The sequence below is a fragment of the Piliocolobus tephrosceles genome, chromosome 6 (assembly GCF_002776525.5).
Source record: "Piliocolobus tephrosceles isolate RC106 chromosome 6, ASM277652v3, whole genome shotgun sequence".
In the NCBI taxonomy this organism is placed as follows: domain Eukaryota; kingdom Metazoa; phylum Chordata; class Mammalia; order Primates; family Cercopithecidae; genus Piliocolobus; species Piliocolobus tephrosceles.
Window position 1 is genome coordinate 98340068 of NC_045439.1, and position 20770 is coordinate 98360837.

Sequence of the window (20770 nt, forward strand, 5' to 3'; positions counted from 1 at the left end):
TTTTCTATGAGAGAAAATTAAGATTTAATAATGTGCTCCAATTTGCAACTAAGATGTGACAAATCCAAGATATGAACCCAAATCTGTCTTATACTAAAGACAAAGTTCTCCAGGAAAGGAATCCATTTCATTGTGAATCCAGGTTTAGAAGGCTTAGAACATCCCACAAATACTTTCATTTCCTTCGGGGCCATTTTTGCAGAAACTTCACTCATAAGCAGAGCTCCAGGGAGTCCTCCATTCCATTGCCCGGTACTGACTCATTTCTTTGCCCCTCAAAACCACAACACCCTATTGAATGTCCCACGTCAAGAGGATGCTTAGCAGTTTTTGGTGAGTGGGCTAGAGCCTTCTATAATTTACATTTGAACTTTGGAAATCTTATCCTCAGCCACAGAGTTCAATGAGATTCAAATTGTGGCGGTGGCAGAGGCCACACCTTAAGTATACAGGGCCCATGTGTTTAACCTGTTTCTTGGGGCCTTGGGTTCCACAGACCTTCACACAGCTGTTCCTTCCATATCTGGGCACTGTTTGGAAGTGGCATCTGCAGAAGGCAGAGGAGTCCTAACTCTGCACTAGTGATGAGATGCTGTCTTCTCTGGAGAAGGGAGAGTCATCCTTGAAATTTCATCCAGAACTTCTGGCTGGAGTTCCAGTCTTTTACCAGTCATATTAAGAGCCCTCCAAGTCCAGACGATCTTGTTCCAGGCTCAGAGAAACCCTTCTCACAACAAATCCTTTCTTTTTAGAATAGTACTATCCAATAGAACCTTCTATTGATGGAAATGTTTATATTGTGCTTCCCTGTATGGTAAAAACTAGCCACATATGACTGACAAGTACTTGACTAGTGTAACCAAGGAACTAGTACGACTGAATTTTTAAACCTTATTGAACTTTAATTAATGTAAATCTAAATTTAAATGGCATAGGTGGCCGCTGTACTGAACAGCACAGTTCTAGAATTAGCCTGAAGAAAATCAGTCCCCTTTTTGTTTCAACCATCTCTGCCACCTGATGAATTGTAACCTTGGACCTTCTTATTCAACATCAAAAAGTCTCTAGCAGGAAGGTTTCCAGGAGGGGTGTAAGATACTAGCCTCACTTTGCAAGTGAGAAACTTAAGGCACAAAGGGAGAAAGCTATTTGCAGCATCAGAGAAGGGTGGCCCTAGAATCTTGGAGTTGTAAGCCACAGGCTATGGGGCTTCCAGACTCCTGCTGGACCTATTCCAGACCCTGATCTTCTTCTCAGTCCATTTTGGAATGAGGAAGAAGAGTATAGGATACTTACCATAGCATCCTCAACTTGTTTTCCTTACAAACCAGGGACAAAGGCCTGAATCTGACTGCTAAGGAGATGATGTACAGTAATGAATGTATTCATCTAATTTCTCATCCTGAGAGGTAAATGTTTAGAAGTGGTAGTACAATTTCTGGCTCCAGGGAAAACCCCAAGAGTTCGGTGGGACAGGGGTCAGGTGCGGGGGAAGACAATCCTTCCTTACCTGAGGAACTTATTCAGGTCTCCATGCTTCATGTACTCAAAGACCATGATGAGGGGGTCCCCATCGCCACACACTCCATAGAACTTGACAATGTGCTCATGCTGCAGGTTGGTGAGCAGTTCGGCCTCCCTCTGGAAATCCTTCCGGGCAGCCAGGGTGGGATCCTTCAGGGCCTAGGAACAAGGCAGGACACAGGCGTTTGGCAACTACAGGGCAGGGGGCTATCTTTTCTACTCCTGGAAAGAAACTGGCCCCACACACCACTGGGTTGCCAATAAATATGAATCTAAATGGAATTTAAAGACAATGAAGCTCAATCTGAACTATGAGGCCTGACTCCTTCCTCCTCCAGCACTTTGATCCCTGCAGAAATAGAAATCCACTCTCTGACATCCACATCCTATGCACTCTCCAGTGATTTCAAACTCTGTTCATCACAGAGCTGTGGGCTTCCACTGGTGAGTGTACATGGCAGCTGAAGGGGCTGTGAGGAGGAAAGCCTGGCAAAAGCCCCTGTTCCTAAGGTTTTCTTTGAAGAAACTGTCCCACAGCTAGAATAAACAGTGTGAAAACCACTGCCCCAATGCTTACCTTTGTGAATTAGTCACTTGCTCATAGCCTACTGCAAACTGGGCATGCAACACAATAAAGTCTCCTTGTCTTTTGGAGTCCTTGTTTTTAGATTGTGAAGGTATCTACATTTGCAGTGAGGAGTGAGCACTTTGACCTCTGGAAGGCACCTGTGTTCTCCCAATAGGGGTTCGGAGGAAGCAATAGGGTGGGAAGAGTGGGGCGGCAGCTATGGGAATGGCAATTAGTGGATAGAAATCTCAGATACACTCAGGGCCAGGCAGAGTCCTACAAAGTTCTAGTGCAGGATGGAAAGGAGCATCTGGGGGCCAACAGAATGCCACCATTCAGCCTCTGTCAGGGTGAAAACTCAAGTGTGAGAAACAGGTGAAAACCAGGCCACTTCCTGTAGGGCCAAGGAGGATGAATATACCCAGGCAGATTGTAAGTTGTATATGTGGATTTCCCAGCACCAGAAGGGGACTACAAGACCAAAAACGAAGCCTTTGAGCACATCTGAAGGACCTTGGTTACGGCACTGCCATGGGTACAGCAATGCTGGCTAGATGGACAATGGTCTGTAAAGAGGAGGGGCCCTTTCTGCACGAGGAGCAGCTTATGCAGGTGGGCGCCCCCATTTCTCCCTATGAGGCCAGAAGGCAAATGGGGCCAAACATTCAGTTGCTTCAACTGACACACTTTAGTAACCTCAATAGACATAACACAAGGCAATGAGGAAGTGAGTGTTACATTGGCTCACCATTTTCAGGGGAGTGACAATCTAGACAGACTAGAGATTGCTTTGCATTTTCTCTGCTAGGCATCCGGCTTTTTCAGGCTGATAGGTCCCTCCTATAGATCACACAAGTGCCAAAACATCTCCCTCACCAGACATCTTTCTCCTGTCCCTGCAGCCCCATTATCTGAAATCTGTAGGGCTTCCCTGGCTCTAGCACTGCAGTAGTGTGAATATGCCAAAAGAGATGTATCTAGGGGGTCCATCAAACCTCTCAGCCCTTAGCACACATCAGAAATGATGGACTGTTAGCATGAAAGGAGCCCTAGACATCATCTACTCCTACCTGCTCATTTCTGGAGTTAGAGCAACTGAGGCTGAGCCTGTCCAGGAATCAGCTCACATTCACACTAATTAAATGACAGACACTTAGAGTTTGACTGAACCTCAGTACTCTCCTTGTGGACCTCACAGTGCCCCAAAGTTCAGTAGCAATGCCTCTAGGGTCATCAAGTGGAGGTGTGGTCTTCCAGCCAGAGATGAAGCCCCCTTCAACTTCAACCAGCACCACCTTCATTCTTTTTAAAATTTGAAGGCTTCATAAAAATATTGCTTGATTAAATGAATCTATGGCTGACAAATATGTTGAAAGTTATCTAGCGTAACTTTCCTATTTTACAGATGAAATAACTGGGGTTCAGGATGGGGAAGTAACTTGCCAAAAATCACGTAACAAGTAACAGCTTGGGTCTGGCACCCAGGACACTTTCCTGCCCAGCACCCCTGCCTGAATTAATTTATGGGATAAATTAGTCACTAGGCAGCTCCCCAAGAGAATGGTGGGCAGAGGAATAAAAGGATGTGAAAGTATAGAGGAGAGGGTCAGGAAAGGGGTGTGGCGTTGGCTGCTAGCAGAGTGGCTGGGCCCAGTGAAGGTGCCAGGCTTGAGGATAGGACAAGGACATTTGATCAGCCCATTGCTGATTTTTACCAGACCTGATTCTATGTGTTCTCCACTTCAACTCTGGCTGATTGCTCTGAGAAGCTACCTAACAACAAACGAATAGGATGTAATGTCCACCTACATCCAGAACAAAGACATTTGAGAAGTCAGAGAGTCATGGTGAGAGAGAGTCTCTCCTAGGGACCCAGCTCCCAGCAGCAGCCCTGAGCTGAATGGGCTAGGTCATGGGTATTGGATGATGCAGAGTGATTTATTTGTTAAGAAGGAGGAGGAGGAGGAGGAGGAGGAGGAGGAGGAGGAGAAGGAGGAGGAGGAGAAGGAGGAGGAGGAGAAGGAGGAGGAGGAGGAGGAGAAGGAGGAGGAGAAGGAAGGAGGAGGAGAAGAAGAAGAAGAAGAAGAAGAAGAAGAAGAAGAAGAAGAAGAAGAAGAAGAAGAAGAAGAAGAAGAAGAAGAAGAAGAAGAAGAAGAAGAAGAAGAAGAAGAAAAGGAACCCAGCGTGGTTGGGATGGGAGAATATAAAGATTTATGTTGAATGCTGGATTTATGAGAGGGAAAAGTAAATCAAATTTGGGGCCAGTCAAATGGCCCCTCTCCATCTCTTTAAGTCATTCTCTCCCACAGTCTGGACGTCAGTGACAGCCCTGGGATATTTCTATTCTCAGCTCTTAGGCAGCACCAGCCAGCGCCCCCCTAGGCTGGCACCCAGCACTGTAAGGCAGAGATGGGTTCCTCATTCGGGAGATGAACACAAAGCAACCATCATCACTTTCAGTCTTCCACATCCCTTCTCCATGCTTTCAAAGTGGGCTTTCCAGCTCTTGAGTCAAACCTGAAATTCTTGCCTAATATGGCAACTAGGGTTGGGAGCTGCCAGTGGCCCCATCCCCAGGTATTGATGCAATTAGAACAGAGGTGACAGGAGGAGAATAATGAGGAGGAAAATATGGCCAGTGACTCTCTGGCTCCTCTCAGTGGGGTCCACATTTAATATCTTCATGGCTGGGAAACCTCAAAATGGGTCACCCATGAGTGGCATGGGAAAGAACCAATTTATCATAGCCACTAACTGTCAGTGTAGAGACATGCATCTTGCCGAGAGGTCTCTGAAGCTGGGGAAGTTCCTGGCTCAGGCCTTTGTATGGTATCTTTAGTACAAAAAGGAGAGCTAGAATTTGCCCTCCTCCTCTCCCTCTCTTTCTTCCAAAGTTTGCGGACATTTCCCTTTCTTATCTTCCCCTCAACATGCACCAGCTGTCATGTCCAATCTGCCTTGGGGAGAGGGTTTCAGTAAGGCTGTTTATTTGGATGGAAGGAAAATAGGCTAGATGGCAAGAACACAACCTTTCAACAGCTCTCAACTCTTCCCTGGGTCATTTAGCATCTTCATGTTGTCCAAACCCTGCTGCCCTCCATCTTACTGTCTTTCTTTTTTAGGGGGAGATATTTCAAAGGATGTTCAGTTTCAGATTTCATTAATATCCTGAAATTCATTTTTATGATATATGTATGATATACACACATTCCTAAATGTTCTAAATCCTAAGTGGTCAAACACACACACAAACACACACACACACGCACACCAATCAACCCCCTTTCATTATAAAATCATCTTTCTTTTACTGACTCAAAATCCACTGCCACTTCCTTTGGGTGACAGTCTCACACAACTCTACCAGGAAAGAAGATGGGTAGTTATTACATACAAGGATGCCCCTCTCTCATCTGTCTTCCTGGCTTAAAACTGGCCATTGGCTTCCCAGTGTTTATAGGATAAAATCCAAACTCCTTAACACAGTCATGGACGTTATAAGGTCTGCCCTCCCCATCTCTCTTTGCCTCCTCTCCTCACACACACTCCTCCCGCCTCATTTATTATACTTCAGTCTCATGACCTTTCCGTACCCTCCAAGATTTTCTCTGCCTCAGGGCCTTTGGTGCTCCTTTGGCCAGAAAACTCTCCACTGAGCTGTGTCTACATGACAGCCCAGATTAGTTGGCACTGCCTATGACCTCTGCAGAGCATGAGATCCTGAATACTCCCTGCTAGCTGGATACCCAGGGAAATACTTCTGTCCCACAGAGGGGTTTACCAAGAGTCGTCTGTGATTGTTCCCAAACTCATTCATAACAACTAAACCTGCTAATGTAATTACTTAATGTAATGAAATGCTCTAGAAACCAATGAAATATGAGTGTATATTGGGGAGTTTTTATGGAAGCTAGGATGAATGCTTTTTAAAAAACCTGCTAAAGGTCAGTGGTTAAAAATACTGTTAAGAGTAGAAGGAAAAAGCATAAAAACATAGGGAAAACAGTAAAAATCTGACATTCTGCACTCAGATTGTTTCACAAATGTTTTAAGCTCCCGCTTCAATTTAAAGTAATTGAAAGTGGAAACTGTGACTACTCAAAACAAAAACCAAAACACCCTTCAAGCCAAAAGGAATCCAAAAGCTGAAGTTCAGATATATTGGAAGAAATATAATGCTAAATCCAAATGACTAATATTATCAAAAACCAGGACATAAATTTCCTGAAGATAAATCAATTTTATTAGAATAGCTCAAAAAGATTTTTAAATAAGTAAATGCTCAAAAAGAGTGAAGAAATACATTTTCTAAAGAAAACAAGAAGGCATGCCACAAGAAGGGGGAGAAATAAAATTAAGGTAACAAAATTAAGAACCAATTAGATATCTTGGAAATAAAATATATGGTCATTGAAGTGAAAACAAAAACCTCCACAGACAGGAAAAGCTCTAGACCACATAAAACCACATGAAGAATTCATGAATTAGAAGACCACTGAGGTTCACCCAGGACAGAGTATGAAATGACAGAGAAAAAAAGGAAAAATGGGGAGAAGGATCTCATTCCCTCCTCTGTGAAGGAAGGGGTTGCCTGGGTTTGAATGCTGTGTAAATGTTCTGTTTGTCTAATGATGATTTCAGAGTGGCACCACTTATTTAACGGTTCATGCATGATGTTATTTTAATGTCACACTTATACTACTCATATATGCAGATTATGTCCTGTACCATACTGCTCCCTCTCCCCAGCAGGCTGTAAGCACCTTAAAAATAGGCTGCAGTTTCTGCTTCTTTGTTTGTACCATAGCAACTGCTGGGCAAAACATTCTTGCCAATTGATTTGGGAAAACTTTATCTTGGGTTATACTTGTATGTGTTCTCTAGAAGTACAAAATCACTCTGCATCAACATGAGAACCAACTCAAAAGGAAGGATCCTGCAAAAAAAAAAAAAAAAAGAGTGGAATCTAAGGAGGGGAGGAAGTAGGAAACACCACTTCCGAGATGTTCTCTGGAGGACATAGGCATCTTTTCCAGGCTGACCACTAGGCAGATCCACTGAGTGACACATGGTGTAAAATCCCAGAGGGTTCATCTCCTCAATGTCCCCAGATCCAAGGAAAGAAGGAAACCCTTTTAAAAGGATGGGAACAGAAACACATTTTCTGCATTACTCAGTCTGGGTACTGCCCCTTAATGCCAGACCACTCAGAGAAACATTTTCCAGGGTTTTCAGTCATCATTTCATTCTCTGCTGAAAGTGCAAAAATGTTCAGTTCATTCACCAGTCCCCAGATGGATGCTGGAACACCCCGTGGATTAGTGTCATCCTATATATTAAAAATGCCAGGGCAGTGCAGATCCTAAGTTTAGGGACAACATTAGAAACCTTTCTACATCCCTCCTCCAAGCTCTTTAAAGACACCCTTGCTCATCTGACCATCTCATGTCTACAGAGACACACTGAGCAAGTTTATTTACAGGATGTACAGCAATAATAATCATTAGTCTTTTAGGATGCAGTACTCTTATTTATTTCCTAGAGCAGAGGTCAGCAAACTCTGCTTATTTTGGTAATAAAAAAGTTATTGGAAAATAGCCGCCCCCATTAGTTAATGTATTGTTATGCTGCTTTCCAACAACACGGGCAGAGTTGCAATGGAGAGTTCTAAGGCCCTCAAAGTCTAAAATATTTACCTTTAGAGAAAAAGTTTGGTGACTCCTATTCTAGATAGTCAATGCAAGCTTGGCAGGTCATACATCTTGTATCTAAGCACATTCAGTAATATCAACATCAATGACAATGATGATGATAGAAACAAATGCCAACTACTTTTTATTGAGTCTTTACTAAGCCCCAAGCAGTGCATCACAAATTTTAGACACATTGTGTAATTTAATCCCCAATATTCTAAGGAGGGGATATTATTATAGCTATTATACAGATAAGGAAATTGAGGCCCGAAAAAGTTGAGTGTCTTGTGAAAGTTCCCACAGCTTATCAGTGGTAGAACTGGGATTTGCACCCAGGCTCTTTGATGCCCATGCTATGCCTGCACTGTACTGCCTTCATTCTTGAGGTCATTTGCCCTCTGTGGACAAAAACAATCTGTAGATATACAAGACTAAGAATACAGAGACCCAGAAGTTGCAGAAACAAGAACTGCCTTTGTGATCCCTCAATGGTAAGGATTGGACCATTCTGAGGTCTGGGTGAATGTCTTCATGGGGAGCCATATCTCTGACATTGGTCGGCCCACATCTCAGGACACCGCATACTCTACAGTGGCCTCAGAAGCCTGCTAACTGCATGCAATGAAGCCACTCCGGACTCCAGGGAAGGGCTCCAGAGTTCTGTGCATGTCTCCATGAGGCTACCTGATTCTTGTTTATGTTAACCATGTTCAAAGATTTGTCCAGCATTGGTTTACAAAGAGAAGCTGTTGACTGCTGGGTGGAAAAGTCTGGAAGGGTAACCAGTAGTAGCAAAGCCCCTTCTCTCCTACCCCAAGCAACTCAGCTCCTGATGCAAATCTGCCATGTGTCTTGGCAACACAGAAGCCCTGTGGTTAAGGGTGCCCTCCAGCAGCTGCCAGGAAGAAGTTTCTCCCAGGCATGCTGCCCCTTGGGGTCTGAACCTGAACCCCATGGGAAGTACCTAAGAATTTCTGCAACCTCCCTCACTATTCTCCCAGTACTAACTCCCTGCCTCCCCGCCTTACCCCCTCCCCCAACATCTTCTATTCTCAGTGATGTTTGTGCCCTTGGGAAGTGGTTACCCAGTCCTCCTTAAACAGCCCACGCTACAACAGCTCAACTCCTGAGAAATGGCCATGTGACTTTCCAGGCACAGACAGCAACGTCCTGTAAAGCTACTACATGGTGGAGGGTGGAGTGTGGAGGGCCTGCCCTGGGACAGAGGTAACCACAGGGCCACCAGAAAAGGACCAGGGTCATTTACAAGAATAAACTTGCTCCCTAGGAATAGCCCCCTTAATTGCTGCAGCCCTTGACCTTGGAAGCCAAAGGAAGTTGTTGTGGTCTCTAGGAAACTTCACTGACCTTGGAACAAAGTCCTCTGATTGCATTTGAGAAAGCCAATTGAGCACTATCTTCTCAAATGGAGTGAGCCTCTTCCTTCCCTCCCTGGGCCCTCAGCCAGCCCTCCTCCTGGTGCCCGCATGCCTCTGGGGTTTACCTTCACAGCCACAAGCATCTTGTCCTTGGTTGGGCTGAGGTTGTAGCACTCAGCCAGGAAGACCTTTCCAAAGGCTCCCTCACCCAGTTCTCGCTTCAACACGATGTCTCTCCTCTTAATGTGCTGCACATCTGTAGGACAGGGACAAAGAGGAGGGCAGCAAATCAGTCCTCATTTGGTGACACAGGGAGACAGAAGAGTACAGAGGTCTAGAGTGGAGAATTTGGTTCTGAGCCCATAGCAGGCAAAGGCAAACTCTAGCACCCTAACTTTAGCAAAAAACCTGACATCCTTCTGTGGTTTGAGAGTATGGGCCAAAATCAAATTTCAGTGCTGTCCCTGAATAACTCCTAACCCCTCTAAACCACTGCATCCTCTGTTGGCAAATGAAGTTAGTAGTTAATACACAGGATTCTGGCCTTAATTAGCCAGAGTTATCGGAGACAGCACAAAGCAGTCTCCACAGTTTTGCGCACATGAATCCCCTGGGAATCTTGTCAAAATGAAGATTCTAATCCAGTGGGTCTGAGAATCTATATTTCTAACAAACTCCCAGGTCATGTCCACCTGCTGTTGGTTGCACTTCGAAAAGCAAGGTTTCCAGGGTACGATCGAGAATCCGGTTGGAATCCTGGCTCCACTCCATTACCAGTTTTTTGAGCTTGGGAAAGTTATTTAGCCTCAGAGCCTCAATTTTCTCAACTGTAAAATGGGATTAACAAGAAATTTCCTCGCTGAATTCTTGTGAAGATTAAATGAGATAATCCATATAAAGAGCTTGGCCCAGGGCTGAGGACAAAGTAAAGACATAGAAGATATGGACACATGCATGCACACATGCACACACACACACACACACACACATACACACACACAAAGACACACTGGTTTTTGTGGTAACATAAAGGCTTTAGTGACCCCATCACAGTGCCTGGTTCATGACAGAGACTTCTAAGGGGTAGCTAACATTATCTGGGGGAAACCTCTACTTGGCCAACCCTTCTCTGAAAGAGAGAAAGACCAATGAGACCACAAAATGCAAGTTCAGAGACCATCCAAGAACAAAGGTGTGTGCAGAGAGAAGGGTTGCCCCTGCCTCTGCTAATTTAGCAACCTAATTGAGGTCTGTCTGCCTGCAGAAAGCAGAGCTGTAACCTCAGCCCTCCCACCTATTTGGAAAGAATGCTACAAAAGAGTTGTACAAGCAGTGGGCTGGTGATGAAAGGAGCAAACCGGAGATTACTCACTGACATTTACATTAATTGTTCACCAGGCAGAAGCCCATTAAATACCTGCATTCACATTACGAAGAGCATTGCAGAGCCAAAAAGTGGATTATCCCAAGTGACTTTGTAGAGAAATGAAAGCTGCAGATCCTGGGCCATGGCAGATCATCCCCGTAAGTGAGGAGACATAACAGGGACAGAGGGGCATGGCTGGAAGCCTTAGGGTACTGTTTTGTTGATTTGGGGATTCCTTCAAGAATAAACTATAGGAATCTTTTTTTTCCCCCATCAGAGTCCTTGGTATCCCCATAGTGTCCCAGATGATCTGCCTAGTAAGGATTTGCGGGAGGAAGCATTTACAGACTATGATTTTCTCCTCCCACCAGGACAGACCTGCACATTAACAGCTGCTGGTGACCACTCCTCCCAAGCCACAGGCTGCAATGTGGCTGCTATGCACTGCAGGGCTATGCCCCAGTCTTTACAGGGAGGGGATTAAAATTGGTTCCCTTCTTCACACTTTTTGTCTCTGTTTCTCAACCTCTGAGGAATGGTATTTGCTGACTTTGGAGGGCAAGGCTAAAGAGTCTCCTGCTGCAAGAAAATAGGAAGTCAGGCCCTCTCTCGGGAGGCCACCCGCTCCTGCTACCTAATCATTCCCATGTGACTAGGGATGACACACGGGTTCTGCAAGTTGAATGTCCTGACATGGCCTGGGAGTGAAGACAGGGCTCACGATGGCTTGATGTACAATGTCAAGCCCACATCTCTGAACACGCCGGGACTGGGAAGGCCTGGGAAGCCACAGGTGATTGCTTCAAGACCGGGATCCTCCAAGAACTTGTGCACCTCACAGAACAACAACAACAAAATCTTGGGTCTCAGATTTCTCACCTGTAAAATGGGTATGGGGAGAACAGCACGAGTTTAACTTACCTATTACCTGAGCATGGAAGTTTGTAAACCTTTAAGTCCTCCAAAATGTAGGCTGTGTTTTGGCATTTTCATTATTCTATTATTTTACAAAAAGGAGAAATGAGAGCCAAGTCAGGCATCCCCACCTGGTGACTGAGCTGGGCATGGGATTCAGAGCATTAGGACATGGCAGGCTTGCCAAGTTACTGGGGGAAGAGCCCCGTTTGGCCCCAGACCCCACCCTGATCCCACCTTCCCTCTGCATTGTAATAGGAGAACTTGAGAATGCACCAAAATCACCTAGACGACTTGTTACAACAGATTGCTGGGCTCCTCCACCAGGAATTCCAATCTAGTAGGTCCAGGTTGAGGCCTGAGAATATGCATTTCTAAGTTCCCAGGTGCTGCTGGTGCAGGAACTACACTTTGAGAACCACTAGAACACAGCTTCTTTGGAGGGGTGAGAAATTAGCCAGCTGAAGAAGTTTACCTTTACAACTTGGCCTAAGCAAGTACCGTGCTCACAGTTTAGCCATGCCTCACTTCCAGAAGCCCAGGAGGAGGTGAGACATCCTGGGCTTAGCTCCAAGGTCCTCCTTCCCTCCCTAACTGTGTGGCCTAGATTGAGTCAAGTCCCTTCTCAGAGGCCCAACTATGCATCCATGCAATGCAGATCTTGCCTATCTTGCCTTCTTATGTTCTAGAAACATCTCTACAAGGGCAAAACAATATTATAGATTTTCTTGGGTCCCTAAGTCCAACTCTGGGCTGAGAGACCTCACTGCTTCCCTCAGAACACTCACTCCCAGCTACAATGAATGCAAAATGGGAATGGAGGAGCTTTAAAGAGAACCAGACTCTGTTTTTCAGCTGCTGTGCCTCAGTCACGTCTTGGAACCCGTCCTTCTCCTCTCCCTCCCTCAGCAGCAAGAATCACAACCCCTGAGAGATTAAGACAAGCCAAGTGGGAGCGGCATCCAGGGAGTGGTTTCCCAGCCCTCCCTCAACATCCCAGGAGAGCCTGGCAGCAGCTGCAAACCCCTGGCTGCAGGAGTGGGGAAGCTGTGACAGCTGTGAGCCTTGAAGGTAGCAGAGGGCAAGTGACCATATTACTGGAAGCTCATCTGCTCTCCAGGAGCATGTGAAAAAGGCCAAGCAGAAGCCTCCCGTGGGCCAAAGTGTCTTCCCCAAATGTGCAAATGGACCTTTTTTCAGGGATGTGGAAATACTCAGGTGCTCAGAAGAAAATAGCCTTGACTCATTCTTGTTGTCTTCAGGGTGAAAGAATTTTGACACCAATACCTATGCTTAGCCCTGGGCAGGGTGGTGAGTGCTGGGAAGGAGCAGAAAGAGGAACGGGAAATAAGCACAGATTTTATTCGATCATAAATTCTCCCCCAGGAGAGGACTGGTTCCTCGTCATGAGGATAAGAAGCTCCACAAGGTAACCAGGGAGCTTTGGCAGAGACTGGCTGGATTAGGGCCAAACACATAAGGCAAATCACTTCCATGTGGACAACCCCATGCATCAACAAGACTGGAGACTCCAGAATGCCATATGAGCAGCTTCTTTCACTGAACTTACCCAGGAAAAAGTAGGGCAAAAAGAATTAACTTGTACCCTATGTATCAACACCTACTGTGTATTCAACACTTGATTCTCCTCATAACCCTGAGAGACTGAGAGATAAGTGTTATTACACCCTTTTCACAGATGAGAAAACAGAGGCAGGGGGTAACTTGCCAAATTCACAGAGGTAAAATGCGGACAAGGAAGGACTCTCTTGTTTATGACTCCCAAATCCGTGTTCTTCCCTTTACCTTAGGCTGTCTTCATTCTGTCCTCCCAGCTTTATGGCCACTAAAATGATCCAGTCCATAGATGCTTAACCCTCCATCTTCCACTACTCAGGTTTCCCTCACCCTGCTCATCCTGGAATTCTATGACAGCATCTTCCCAAGGGCAAGGGCAGGAGCCCCCACTGGAAGCCTTACAGAACAGACAAAGCCCTGGGGAGAAGGGTATATCTGGGGACAGAGTGAGGGAGGAACAGCCTCTGCTCAGGCCCTGGGGAATGACTGGAGTGAGCCGTTTCACTTCTGACGTCCATGCGTCTATTTGGGTCCCTGCCTCTGCATGCTTTTAGCTCACACAGTGCTGTTCAGAGCGGCCTCTGGTGAAGCTATCTGACCCACACGCCAAAAAGTGATGGATTTTCCTAAGAGGAGAGGGCATCAATCTCCTTTTACTGCCTGGCTGACTGGCCCAGCAGAGTCTGGGTCACAAGGCTCAGACATGAAGACACTGGAAGGGGAGGCAGGGAGAGGGATGAATAGCCCAGGCCGTGGGAAGACTTCCCAATTTCCAACAAAGAAGGGGCTGCTGGAGAAAGCAGGGGGCTGCTATATAACAGGAAGGGTTCTTTGGGAAATTAAAAGAGTTCCTGGGACCTTCTGACCTGGCTTTTCCCTCAATCCTTTTTGTGAGACAGCCACCAACTGGGTTCCACCAGAAGAAGCCACCTGTAGATCTTGTTCCCACAGGACAACCGGTTCATCTGACACAAGAACAGAATCAAGATTTCTGTGTTTTAGTGGCTGCTCCAAGAATTCTTTCTCTTTAGTAGGGACCAAGATAACTATTCCATATGTGTGGGATTCACTTCTGGGAGGTCTTCCAGGTCTGCAGCAAGCATGACCTAGGGCAGAATCTCTAATCCATTGAGGTCACTGGTCACCTCTGGACAGAAAACCTGAGCCCTGAGAGGTCAGTGGGCAGGCAGGGGTTATCCATCATCCTACTTCTGTTCCCCTTGGCTGCCCTGTGGGGCGGGAAGGGAGGCATGCACATAGCTGCTGGATACACTAACATCGCTGGACACAGAGGTGACCACTGTCAGCTTCACCTCCCTGTTCTGGGAGAATGAGGGCAGGGAGGTGGCAGGCATAAACTGCTCAGCCCTGCTGACCAGGGAGGAAGAGGGAACAAAAACACCTGTCCCAAATGGCACTGCTGAAAGACTGAAGACTGGAAAACAAACAAACAAACAAAACAGATCTCTATTGAAATCCTGACGCTCTTACTTACTAATTGAATCCTATCCTCTCTACGCCTCTAGTTCCTTATCTGTAGAATGGGAACATGGATATTGACTTGGCAGAATTGTTGAGAGGATGACTTAAAATTTTTAGATAATAAAGATGATATAAAATATCCAAAATATATTAGACATTTAACAGATGTGTTTCTTTCCTTTCTGATTTTCATTTCAACTAGGAGCTCAACACCTATCTTGCAAATAAAATCATGGCTTGGAAAGAAATGTGGAGAAGGATGATGATTTTCTCCTAAAATAAAATGGCACGAGCTTGCCCAGGAGTAAGCTGGCCCTGGCTCTGGTCACCAGCTCTGTCTAAGGCTGCCACCACCATGCCTGACCTCCTCCTCCTTCAGAGGCCAAAACAGTTTGCGGGAGGAGGTTGGTCAGACAGTGGAATAAAGACATCAAAAGGCAGAGACAGCCACCTACTTAAGATTGGTATTGATCAGTAGAGAGGAATCCGATTTCCCAGGGTCGGTGGTTACAAATAACAGTGATCCTGCTGTATGCCAAGCAGCAAATTCGGTCCCCAAAGGTGAGTGTGTGCACTCAGTCACACTCAGATTGCCTTAACAGAAATTTGTTTGCCACCTCGGTGCTTTGGCTAATTATTGTCTTGGGAACCATGTGTGTGGACAGTACTGAGACAGTCCTTCTCTGAAGGTGGTGACTTAAGAGGCTCAGAAGCAGCCCCCTGCCACCACCAGCAGCCCTGAGGACTGACCCCTAGTGGGAGCTCCTAACCATCCTGCCCTCCCCTCTTCCCTGGCTCATGTTGATACTCGATTCCTAACTGGTTCCTGTCCTCATCACTGAGACCTCCCAGGTCTTTCCCTTGTGGATTCCATCTCACTCTGCACTGGTCTCTTTTAGCTTATTGTTATCCCTTTGTGCCCTCATTAATAATAAAAATAACTGCCATCAATTGAGCACTTATCCTGAGCCAGATACCAGGCTGAGCACATGACATCTTTACAGCTCTGTCTTTTGTGTTTTTTGTTGTTGTTGTTGTTTTTTCTTGAGACGGAGTCTTGCTCTGTTGCCCAGGCTGGAGTGCAATGGCACAATCTGGGCTCACTGCAACCTCCACCTCCCAGGTTCAATTCTGCCTCAGCCTCCCGAGTAGCTGGGATTTCAGGCATGTGCCACCACACCTGGTAAATTTTTGTATTTGTAGTAGAGACGGCATTTCTCCATGTTGGCCAGGCTGGTCTCAAACTCCTGACCTCAGGTGATTCACCCGCCTCAGCCTCCCAAAGTGCTAGGAGTACAGGCGTGAGCCACCGTGCCTGGCCCTACAACTCTCTTAAACATAATATGTTGCTGCTGTCCCCATGCTACAGATGAGGGGGCTGAAGCTCAAGGTGGTTAAGTAACTTTCCCAAGATCCCCTAGCTGTTAGAGGTGTCCTGTGGGACTCTAAAGGCTGTGCTGAGCCTCTAGACATCCTTTAATCATGACAGCCCCCTTCAACTCTTGCAACCCCTACTTCAGAGAGAGGCTTTGCTTTCTGCACTGGCATCAGTACTTGGTAGAAACCAATAACATCTGTAAAGAGAGAATGTGTCACCTTATCCTGGAACCTATTCTTGCTACCCTTGATTGCCACCACCTAAGCTCAATGTGAGCCACCAGGATGACATTTGAAGATAAAGCCAGCACCAGAATGCAGAAATCCAAGATCTCACTGCCCCACCCAGAAACAGAGTTTCCAGGATCTTAGGCTCACCCATTGCAAGGTGAGTCCTGAGGGTGACTACATGCAGGAGGGAGGAGGGAGATTCTTGGCAGGAGAAGGGGGAAGAGGAAACAGGGTGAGGAAGGGAGGATCTGTGAGAAGCGTGTGTTTTCTCTGCACTAACCAGACCCTAGGGTCTCTGCCTGCCAAAAAGGCTCAGAAGAAAACATTAATTCAATACCACACATTTAATTACACATGAAATGGAATGTCTTTAAATGGAAAAGAATAACATTCCTGGGGCTCCAACTGTGGGTGTTTGAAGTGGCAGGAGGGAGAAAAAGGGCCAGCTTTGAACCTTTGAGGGGGAAGGAGACCACCAAGAGGGCAGGGCCCTGCCTGAGCTCAAAATACAAATTTCTGCTAGCCCTCACAGAACTGCCCTCACACTTTCTCCTGGCCTCCTGGCTGGGTCTCACCTCATACCTTCTATGAATGGCAAGCAAGAGGAGCTAATTGCATACGGTATTGCATAAGAGCATAGCCAGGCAAGCATGTGCCCTGGCCAGCTACAGGCCCTTTGTAGGGGTCTCCAGCCAACCCAGTCAGTTCTCCACCTGGACAGAAGAGTAGAGCATGGCTAAACTATTCAAACCACCACGCCTGCAGAGCCATCCCTGGATGATTTATAGACTATGAGAAAAAAGAGCATCTCCTGGTTTCCTGTAAAGGACCTTTCTAACAGAAGACATTTTGAAGGCTGGAGATCTAAGAGAAAAACTGCAGAATTTTTTTAGAGGTATAGAATTTAAAAATTATTAATCAAGGCCAGGTGCAGTGGCTCACACCTGTAATCTCAGCACTTTGGGAGGCTGAGGCGGGTTGATCACTTGAGGTCAGGAGTTCAAGACCGGCCTGGCCAACATGGTGAAACCCCATCTCTGCTAAAAATACAAAAATTATCCACGTGTAGTGCCATGTGCTTGTAATCCCAGCTACTCGGGAAGCTGAAGGAGGAGAATCGCTTGAACCTGGGAGGCGGCAATTGCGGTGAGCTGAGACGGCACCACTGCACTCCAGCCTGGGTGACACAGCGAGACTGTCTCAAAAATAAATAAATAAAATAAAATTTAAAAAAAGATTAATCAAATGGGGTAACAATGACTTGGGAATGGATTCCAGGTTGAATGACCACCAGCACTGTTTATTGCTATTGCTGTCCTGAGGCCAAGTTGACTCAGGATTTTTTACCTAAGAATAAGAACCTGGATCTTTCTGCTGGCCAGCCCATGACTCACCCTTAGGCCTTCTATGGATTAGGGCTTCCCTCTTACATTTTTTTCAGAGTTTGACATCTTTGCAAAGAGGCTCTGAAGGGTGCTGGCAGTTGCACAAGTCAAAAGGCCAAAAGTCAAAAGACATGTGTTGCTCAAGTTCATAGTCTGGGCCCAGCACAGGGCGTGAGACCAAGTAGGTACTCACCAACTATTTGATGAATGGGTGAATAAATTAAAACTCTCCCTGAAGCACTGCTAGAGACTTTAGCAGGGAAAATACTGCAAAGAGGGAGGAACAAGGGAATCTGGGGGAGTGGCATAAAGAAAGGAAAGACGAGTGAGAATGAGAAAAGATCCAGGAAGTTCCTAAGAACAGATTTATTTATGTCCTGGCTCTGAGGAACCAAGATCATATTGAACCAGGAGACTACTGAGACCCACATCCTAACCCTCAGTCTCCAGCTCCCCAGACTTCTAAACAAAGCACCTCCATGTTCAGCTCTGAAGAAGCTCAGCGAACAGCAGGTCCCACTCTGAGGCACGTGTGCACCCTTAGGCTAGAGGTAGCGGTCTAGGACATCGAGACACTGTGTTCCCATCAAGATGAACACACAAATAAGACACCCTGCTGTTTCTGGAAGCAGTGAAGAGAGAGGATCAGCAGAGGACTGTCTGTTCTGGGGCAATTTCCAGCTCACGTTTCCTGACACAAGAAGTTCAGAAGCTGAGGCTGAAGTTCAGAAGTGTCCCTGCTCCCCGGTGCTACCCCACTGTGCTCCCGCCATGAGCTCAGACACCGACCAATACCCAGGCCCCCAATGTCAGCCTCCCTAACCACAGTATGACTGCCCTTTCATACCCACTTTCTGGTCTCCATATTCTGTTGGCCTTTCCCGTAGCAAGAGTACCTCTGGCTCTCATTAAGCCGTGACTGCTTCAGCCAAGAATAAAGAGCAAAAGAACTCCCCAAGGAGAGCCATCTGGAATTGAGAAGTTAGGTGCTGAAAGATGAATCTCAGGCTCCAACTGAGAATCTGTCCCTCCGACAACTTGCTGGGCTCCCTCTTTCCTCTGCCTCTTCTGGCCTGACAGTGACAAACTCTCTTCAAAGTGCCCATATGAGGGTCACATCCCACCTCTCGATCTCCCCAGAGGCCTTTCTTTTCCAGCTACTACCCGGGAATACTGCCTCGGCCTCTCATCCCTGGCATCTGACTCTGTCCCCCAAGCCCTCCTTGTGATGTCACGTTCTCATCAGAACACACAGAGCACAATGTGCTAAAGGCTGTCCCTTCCAGCGCCAGAGCTCTGGGCCAAGACATAGGCTGCAGGGCACTGGAGCCATGAGATGCAGCTCCATGCAGAAAGTCTTGAGGTCAGGAAGAGAAACACCTGTGAGGACCACAGGGTGAACCATAGAACGGGAGACCAGAGAATCCCAGTCACCCATTCGCAGGACACACCATTGGCCTTGACAACTACCCACAACCATGGGTCCAAGAGAAAACTGAGCTGCTTCCGGTAGGAGAAGGAGAAAGGGCATTATTTGATCTGTATAAGAGAGGCAGCAGCAGCCCCCAAAATGCAAGAGACACAAAGAAAAGAAGAAAGGACAGGAAGGGGACCTTGGGAGCAAACAACAGGATCAGAGTAAGAGGACCGAGAAAGAACATGGCTTTGGAATGAGGCAAAACTGGGTATAAATTCACACTCAAGGACACATCCTCAGAGGCAGCATTTGGCAATTTACTAAACCAGTCTCAAATGTTGTTTTAAGGAGTGAAATTAAGAAAATATCCACCTCATTGACTTGCCATGAGGATTCAGTAAAATTATGTGTACAGTCATACATTTGGAGCATGTTGAAGGAGCTAATGCCCATAAAAGTTTAGGAAGGAATATGCCAATTTCTTCCTCTCACCTGCTCAAACCTGCAAGGATCCTCACTGATTATTGTTACTGTTATTAAAGTGCTTACTGCATGGTGTTTTGATAGCTTTAAATGAAGTAAGAGATTGAGTGTTGAAAACAGTTGGGAGGCACATAGTAGGTACTCAATAGGCCTTAACATAAAGTATCTATGTCTTCAGGGCAGTTTTTAGTCTGATATTTAAGAATTCTGATAACCTGGCCCAAATCCCCGGGCTTCATCCTCACAAATGCGTTAAATAGATCTAACAGATGGACAGGCTGGCCATCCACTGTCCTCTGAGCAACCATGTGAGCTCGTGCCTATGCATCTGTGTCCTAGCTTTCCTCCATCTGGGGTACCCGTCCCCACTTCCACTAGTAGAGATCAACCCAATCCCCAACACCGGAAATAATCCTGCGTTATCCGTAAGACAGTTTCCTGATCTTCTCTTTCTCTCCTCAGAATGTCTATTCCTTAACACAAAAATAGGTGTCCTGGGACCACCTCTGCTTATTTTGTTGCCCCCTACATAAACTCACCTCCTGGACAGCTCAGAGAAAAGCAGCTCAAAGTAACCTTGCTGCCTAACTAGAGAGAGTAAGTGGTATTGGCAAAGATCAGCATTTGATTTTTATGTGATAGAATTTAGTTATACTGAGGCGTAAAATTCCGGTTCATCTGTGGACACAGGCCGAGCCCTTAGACTTCCTACATTCACCAGCTTCCAACATAAAAGCTTGTTGGCCTGAAGAAGTCTGTTTATCCTCATTCTTTCCCCCAGCGATGAACTTAATGATGGAAAGGATTTTAGTTAATGCACAAAGGACCCTAGGAAATGAACAGGTCACCCAGTGAGGCCTTCCACAGAGACTTGGGAGGCCTTTCTGTGGAAAAGCCTAACTTTACTCTTGCTTAAAGCAGAAGGCTCAAACACCAGAGTGAAGGTGATGCCCTGCTTCTGAAGGGAATGGAAAGCAGGCCCAGAGTCCATGGAAACATAGAAACTAATATTCCCATGTGGGACCCTTAATCCTAAGGGTCTTTCTTCAAGAAAGACTTGGCCAGGTGTGGTGACTCATGCCTGTAATCCCAGCACTTTGGGAGGCTGAGGCAGGTAGATCACCTGAGGTCAGGAGTTTGAGACCAGCCTGGTCAAAATAGTGAAAGCATGTTTCTACTAAAAATTCAAAAATTAGCCGGGCATGGTGGCACACACCTGTAATCTAGCTCCTCGGGAGGCTGAGGTGGAAGAATCACTTGAACTTGGGAGGCAGAGGTTGCAGTGAGCTGAGATGGCACCACTGCACTCCAGACTGGGCAACAGAGCAAGATTCTATTAAAAAAAAGAAAAGAAAAAGAAAAAGAAGAAAGA

General features: G+C 46.3%; 1 protein-coding gene across 7 annotated transcripts in view; it reads right to left on the bottom strand.

Moving 5' to 3' along the window:
• Positions 1-20770, bottom strand: part of NTRK3 (neurotrophic receptor tyrosine kinase 3) — a 390942-nt gene that overhangs the window by 57636 nt on the left and 312536 nt on the right. For all 7 annotated transcript variants that reach the window (XM_026448340.1, XM_026448342.1, XM_026448338.1 and 4 more), the window contains 2 exons: positions 9290-9420; positions 1511-1683 (listed from right to left, as the gene is read on the bottom strand). In XM_026448340.1, the coding sequence (XP_026304125.1) occupies positions 1511-1683; positions 9290-9420 (304 nt within the window). The remainder of the gene's footprint in view (positions 1-1510; positions 1684-9289; positions 9421-20770) is intronic.